Source organism: Giraffa tippelskirchi, chromosome X, assembly GCF_054371585.1.
Source record: "Giraffa tippelskirchi isolate mGirTip1 chromosome X, T2T-mGirTip1v1.2.pri, whole genome shotgun sequence".
NCBI lineage: Eukaryota > Metazoa > Chordata > Mammalia > Artiodactyla > Giraffidae > Giraffa > Giraffa tippelskirchi.
In genome coordinates this window covers 43,986,906-43,994,344 of record NC_137289.1, presented here as the reverse complement: position 1 = coordinate 43,994,344, position 7,439 = coordinate 43,986,906, and the positions used below count along the sequence as shown (strand labels likewise).

The 7,439-nt window shown below is 34.9% G+C and overlaps 1 protein-coding gene across 5 annotated transcripts in view; it reads right to left on the bottom strand.

Moving 5' to 3' along the window:
* Positions 1–2,033: 2,033 nt before the first annotated feature.
* IL13RA2 (interleukin 13 receptor subunit alpha 2) overlaps positions 2,034–7,439 on the bottom strand; it is a 99,514-nt gene continuing 94,108 nt past the window's right edge. For all 5 annotated transcript variants that reach the window (XM_081567865.1, XM_081567866.1, XM_081567867.1 and 2 more), the window contains 3 exons: positions 7,058–7,202; positions 2,911–3,026; positions 2,034–2,179 (listed from right to left, as the gene is read on the bottom strand). In XM_081567865.1, coding sequence (XP_081423991.1) covers positions 2,129–2,179; positions 2,911–3,026; positions 7,058–7,202 — 312 coding nt within the window. In that variant the 3' untranslated portion in view covers positions 2,034–2,128. The remainder of the gene's footprint in view (positions 2,180–2,910; positions 3,027–7,057; positions 7,203–7,439) is intronic.

The following is a 7,439-nucleotide window of genomic DNA, read 5'->3' as shown; positions in this document are numbered from 1 at the left end:
TGTGTGGATCACAACAAACTGTGGAACATTCTTAAAGAGATGGGAATACCAGACCACCTGACCTGCCTCTTGAGAAACCTGTATGCAGGTCAGGAAGCAACAGTTAGAACTGGACATGGAACAACAAACTGGTTCCAAATAGGAAAAGGAGTACATCAAGGCTGTATATTGTCACCCTGCTTATTTAACTTATATGCAGAGTACATCATGAGAAACGCTGGGCTGGATGAAGCACAAGCTGGAATCAAGATTGCTGGGAGAAATATCAATAACCTCATATAGGCAGATGACACTACCCTTATGGCAGAAAGTGAAGAAAAACTAAAGAGCCTCTTGATGAAAGTGAAAGTGGAGAGTGGAAAAGTTGGCTTAAAACTCAAAATTCAGAAAACTAAGATCATGGCATCTGGTCCCATCACTTCACGGCAAATAGATGGAAAAACAATGGAAACAGTGACAGACTTTATTTTCTTGGGCTCCAAAATCACTGCAGATGGTGACTGCTGCCATGAAATTAAGACACTTGCTCCTTGGAAGAAAAGCTATGACAAACCTGTACACTGTATTAAAAAGCAGAGACATTACTTTACTGACAAAGATCCATCTAGTCAAAGCTATGGTTTTTTCAGTAGTCATGTAGGGATGTGAGAGTTGGACCGTAAAGAAAGCTGAGTGCCAAAGAATTGATGCTTTTGCACTGTGGTGTTGGAGAAGACACTTGAGAGTCCCTTGGACAGCAAGGAGGTCCAACCAGTCCATCCTAAAGGAGATCAGTCTTGAATATTCATTGGAAGGACTAATGCTGAAGCTGAAGCTCCAATACTTTGGTCACTCGATGCAAAGAAGTGACTATTGGAAAAGACCCTGATGCTGGGAAAGATTGAAGGCAGGAGGAGAAGGGGATCACAGAGGACGAGATGACTGTACGGCATCACCAACTCAATGGACATGAGTTTGAGCAAGCTCAGGGAGTTGGTGATGGACAGGGAAGCCTGGCGTGCTGTCTTCCCTAGGGTCGCAGTAAGACATGACTGAATGCCTGAACTGAACTGACCTGAAGCATTGCATGCTTCCCACCTTTTCATGAAATGGGAAGCACACATTTAGATTATGAATGTATTTAAAATTTCTTGCTTCTTACTAATCCTCTCCACAGCTTATTTTAAAGCCAAGCAACCTCATTCATGGTGAATACTTTCATCCCAAGTGCAATTAATAAAAGAATTAGAATCTCATATTCCATATTTGACAATATCTCTATGACTCAGTGTCATTCTCAAAATCACATTGTTTTATAAATACATCACAGATTAGATTCTGACCCATCCCTTGACTTTTCTATATGTAGCACTCTCATCTTGGATTGAGGAATGTTAAAGAGAAAGCCTCAGGCCTGAAATGGCACAACTTGTGCTAAAGCCCATGATAGCAAATGTAGATTAAACAACTAACCTAATTGCAGTTTTGACCTTCACCAGTAATGTAATCTTAATCAACCAGCCTGGAATTTTCTAGTCAGCACCAATGAGGTCACCTGCCACATGGGCCCTCTATATCCCCTCAGAGAAGAAGAGGCAATCTGCATGCTAAAACCCCTTCCTTTCCCTTCCCCTACTCAAAAAAGAAGATGTGTTGGCCTAAAAATAATCCTTTTTTTCTTTTGCTAATTGCTTCCTTGGCCTATCCTTCTTTCTATAAAAACCTGTTTTGTACAACCCCTCAGAGTGCCCTTCTAGTTGCTAGGTAAGATGCAGTCTGATTCATGAATCACCTAATAAAGGCAATTAGATTTTCAATTTAATTGGTTGAACTTTGTTTCTGTTTTTGACCTCACCGCCCAGCATGAGGGAGGGATCTTAGTTCCCTGACCAGGGATAGAACCTCGCAGTGGAAGAGCAGAGTCATAACCACTTGATTGCCAGGGAAGTCTCTGAACTTTGTGTCTTAATAAGAAAATAAAATGTTAACAGAATCCATAAAATTCCCTACTAATTGAAGATTTTAATAATCAAACACCTATTTAAAGACAACAATGTTTTCAAAATAAAATTTATTCAATATTTAGGAAAAAAATCAGTTTGATAAGACTCATATCTAACATTTGGCCATAAGACTGGGATTTATTGAGTCAACAGAGTGAATCTTCATTAGAAAGGGCTTCTTTTTTTGTATGAAAAACCTGAAATTAAGAAAGAGCTCCATTATTAACAGTCATTAATAACACAAACTATTTCACTTAGATTAATAACTCAGAGAAACAGAAAAAAAGCATTCAGCAGGAAATAAAGTAAAACAATTCATACACATTCACATTTCTCTTTATCTTTAAAAGACTTGGCATTATGGTATTTTTCCTCTAAGTCACATTTCCTTCTTAAAGCTCACCTAAGATACAGTGGTCCCTCTATAGCATTATCTGTATAACTCAAATAGCTAAAATCAGCTCATAATGCAGGTTATGTTTTTTGTATAGATTCTACTATACAGCTAGCAGAACTGGAGTGTGAGCTCTTGGAGGTTATGCACCAAGTTTTTAAAAATTTTTGTGATCTTTCACCTGTGGCACACTAGTAATATATATCAGGCTGCGTACATTTTAAGTCAGTCTTTCCTTTTCCCCATCTTGCTTTTCTCCTGTAATTCTCATGTTTTCCCTAATCTAAAGGTAGTGTTTCATGTTCTAAAGCATTATTCTTATATATCCTCAAAAGTAAGTCCACCCCAAAGTGTATCTTTTTAGGGTTAATTTTTTAAATTACTGTTCATTCTTAAGACATAATCATAGTCCACACAACATCATTGTACACTCATAGTGTACAGGCAGTTATAAAAACTAGGTTCATCAGTTCTAAAGCAAAATATTTTTTATCTATTACCTCAGACTAAACATGGTAATGCTATACAACTTACCATTTTCAATAAATTTCTTTGCTTATATAAAAGTAGACAAGTAACTAACAAAACAAATAATGAGACAAGAACAAACGGTACCAAGAAAAATAGTAAGATTTCCTTCCGTATGTCACCTAGGATTCAAATCACAAAAAAAGGGAAGGGTTAGATGTGTACAATTATTTTGAAAATGGAATTATTTTATAAATAAACTCGTAAATGGAGAAGAAGTGAGTTAAACTTGGCAACTTCTGCCATATCTCCCAGTGAGTGATGTTTGAGTATGGTATTCCTTCCATTCGTGCACTTTTTTTTTTTTTTATAGAACAGCTACTTTACTGGACTGTGACAGCTCTTCATTTTGCTTAGAGAAATAACTACCTAAAGTCCCATGCTATTTTCTTTTTAAAATATTTATTTATTTATTTATTTGGCTGTGCCGGGTCGTTGTTGCAGCATACAAGATCTTTAGTTTCGGCATTCAAACTCTTAGTTGAGGCATGTGGGATCTAGTTCCCTGACCGGAGTTAGAACCCAGGCCCCCTGCATTTGGAGCACGGAGTCTTAGCCATTGGACCACCAGGGAATTTCCTCCCTCCTATTCTTATTTTCTTACATGATTTTGTTTCAAATTTGTTCTTGTGAATTTTTCACAATAACACAGTGGTAAAATATTAACAGAGTGATTAGATAAACACACCATATGTATCTCTTAACTCTCAAAAAGTCAAATGTTTATATCATACAATGCAGTAGTGAGTGAAAGTTGGTCTTCAATAAGTCTCAGTGCGAATAATGGAGTTAGTCTTTGAAAGTCATGTTTTTGAAGTTGTCTCTCATTCTGGAGACTAAAGAAACGAGCTTTTTCCTATCATTCTTTCTTTTTTTTTAGGGATGGAATTTTAATGGTTCTTCTGCATAGCAAGGTCTTCCCTGGTGGCTCAGTCAGTAAAGTCAAGTATCTGTTTGCAATGAGGGAGAGCCATGTTCGATCCCTGGGTTGGAAAGATCCTCTGGAGAAGGAAATGGTAACCCACTCCAGTATTCTTGCCTGAAGAATTCCATGGACAGAGGAGCCTGGTGGGCTACAGTCCGTGGGGTCACAAAGAGTCAGACACAACTGAGTAACTGACACTTTCACTGCATAGCAAGAAATGAGCAATCACTAGACAAGTTGAAAATGTATACAAGGCTTGTCCTTCCAAAACCAATATCTCCCACATTTTTGAAATACTATGGAACATCTTGAATCCTAGGCCTATACCTATACTCAAAACTATCTCCAGCTCTACCTTTTTCTTGGTGTCTTATTCATTTAAGATCTTATTTTCTACTAGAAAATTACCAAATTCATAGGCCCAGTTAAGAATTGCGATGATATAATCCAGAGAAATGACTAATGATATGAGCTTCTGGCATGCAAAATTAACAGAGAGAAATAGGCTTCTTTTGTGAAGTTCCAGAGTTAAGCCTGAATAAGATAGTAATTTTCAAAAGATTACTGTGCTATTTTTGTATAACTTAAAACATCCAATAAGAAATGTGCAAAAGAAATAAGACCACATGCATCTCAGGAAAGTCTTTGTTTCTAATCTCAAACTTATTAAGATTCTACCAAGAGATAGCCATCAGGGCAGAAGAAATCTGTCATCAAAAACATGGTTAAGATTACATACAAAAAGTTTCAAAAATAAAAACAACAAAAAAACAACATTGTAAATCAATTATACTCCAACTTTAAAAAAGAAGATTGTATGTAAAATATATAAAAGGATGTTATTTTGAGGATGTTGCTAAAATCTCACCATGTCTTCTTTAAACACTGCATTGACTAATGAAAATGAAAGTGAAAGTCACTCAGTCGTGTCTGACTCTTTGCAGCCCCATGGACTATACATGGAATTCTCAAGGCCAGAATACTTGAGTGGGTAGCTTTCCCTTCTCCAGGGGATCTTCCCAACCCAGGAATCAAACCCAGGTCTTCTGCATTGCAGACGGATTCTTTACCAGCTGAGCCACAAGGAAAGCCCAAGAATACTAGAGTCGGTAGCCTATCCCTTCTCCAGCGGATCTTCCCGACCCAGGAATCGAAACAAGATATAATTCAGGGCATGACTTTCTCAGTGTCAGTTCCACATAGTCTCAGATTTCTTGTATTAGTGAGAAAAATGACAAAACACAGTACAAGTAAGTGTTCTTTCTGATTCCATGTATCTTTAGTTAATTGAGTTCTTTCTCTCTCTCTGCCTGTTTTTCCTCCATAGCCCTTAGTGATTATATGATATATTTGGCTTCTTTCCTTATGTCTATCTCTACGTAACTTGGGAATAAAATATAAATTCAATGAGGACAAGGATTTTTTTTTTTTACCACTGTACCACTTGAAACTCTGACACATAGTAGGTGCTTAACAAATATCTGATATATGAAAGAGAATGATGCCAGTATACTAATAGCGAGATAACAAACACAGATTCTATTATAATGGAACAACATAAAAGGAGATGAATGATTGATAGAAAGGCCATTATATGTTTTTATCTATATCTGCATATGTATTTATATGCCTTCATGTGAAAGAGCAATGCTGAGTTAATTTCCTTCAATTTAAAATAATTACTAACATTTATATTGATAAAGCTAATATACTGTGAAGCACAATAATATTTTGCCTCTTTCTCAATGTTGTTTATGTTGCTATTTTTGTCTTCCATGAAAGTTTATTTTCTTTTTTCTTTTTTAATTTTATATTGGAGTATAATTGGTTAACAATGTTGTTTTAGCTTCAGGTGTACAGCAAAGTGATTCAGTTATATACATATATATATATATGTTCTTTTTCAAATTCTTTTCCCATTTAGGTTATTACAAAGTGTTCAGCAGAGTTCCCTGTGCTATATAGTAGGTCCTGGTTGGTTATCCATTTTAAATATAGCAGTGTGTACATGTCAATACCAAACATGTTTAATTGAAATATATCTTTTACCATAAGTCACTTTAAATCAGTGTTGGAAGTAAACAGAATGTATATTTTACTAATGATAACATATTAATTAGAAAAATATTCATTAGGCATGGTACCAGATACTCAAAAACAAGTATCTCGTTTAAGATTTCTGTTCTCTTGAAAATCAAAAGCATAGGAAAATATTGGTTAAAATAGTCTTCCCCACAAAAGAACTAGCACATTCTCTCTTCTGACATAAAAACAAGAATGTTGATAACTGAACTATAACAAGACTCTGAGCTATAACAATTTAAACTAGTTAAAACCGAACATTAGATCTCCTATAAATCTATGTTCAATTGAGGTGCTTGCTAATTTATCTTTTCTGTTTATAGACTATCTGCAAGAGCATTTAGATTTTCATAAATACAAAATACACTGAGAGAAAATTAATTTTGCTAGCAAATAGCAAATAGTTTAGTTACTGTTCTTTTTAAAATATATTTTCTTCAATAACCATATCAACATATTTTATGATTGTTCCCTCTTTCTAACATTTAAATGGATTCATTTGAATTTCAATGGGGAAGAGGCATAGACTATAAAAATCTTGAATAATGAGCATATAATTTTTCAAAACCATATAAAGAAGACACATAATAAAGTCAAGGGTCTGATAAAATACATAAATTCTTGTAAGTAAAACTTCAGAGTAAATGTACTACTGCAACTCCAATCAGTATTAATACAGATTTGATTAACATCTAGTAAGTATATAAGAAACTCAAGAGTAGTACCACCAAATTTTGGAGCTAAGACTACCATTGGAAGGTAATCCACTAGCAAAATCAAAGCAAAACAGGTAAAATTAGCTTGTCAAATGAAAGTAGGAAGAATCAAACAGAATTTATTAAACCTTGCAGTGTGGAAAAGATACAGCTCAATTAATATTATAGACATCTATAAAAATAGGTAATAGAGCCAATATTTTATAATAACTAAATAGAGTAAAGCCTTTTAAATTGTGAATCACTATATTGTACACCTGTAACTTATATCTCAAGGAACTATACTTCACTAAAAAAATGTGGTGGAGAAGGGTTGACCCTATGATATTGATAACCTGTGTCACTGAATTGTAGTGACCTATGACATCCAATAAGGCATCTTCTTCCTCAAACAGTGCTAGAAATACTCTATTGTTCTTTTATCCCATACCTTTCCAGCACTGTTCACCACTCCACTCACTCCATATTCCATCATCTGCACAATAAATATTCATTTTGCTTCTTACTAAAAAGCATAATTGGAGACTTTCATTTGATGTTCTTGTGATGTATATTTCATTTTCAACTGTGGTAGTCTGAAAGCCAAGAAAAAAATAAGATGTCATTATTTGATATAACTGCGGCTAGCCATACTCCATTTGATTTGTCATTTTTAAAGTGAGTTTTGTTACATGAAATAAATGCATCAAATGCCTAGAAAGGTATATACCAAAATCCTAACAGTGGCCATCTCTCTATATGGTGTTTTGCTTTTCATTCTTTCTTCCTTATTTATATTTAAAATTTTTCCTGTAGTGATAATGGATTACTGT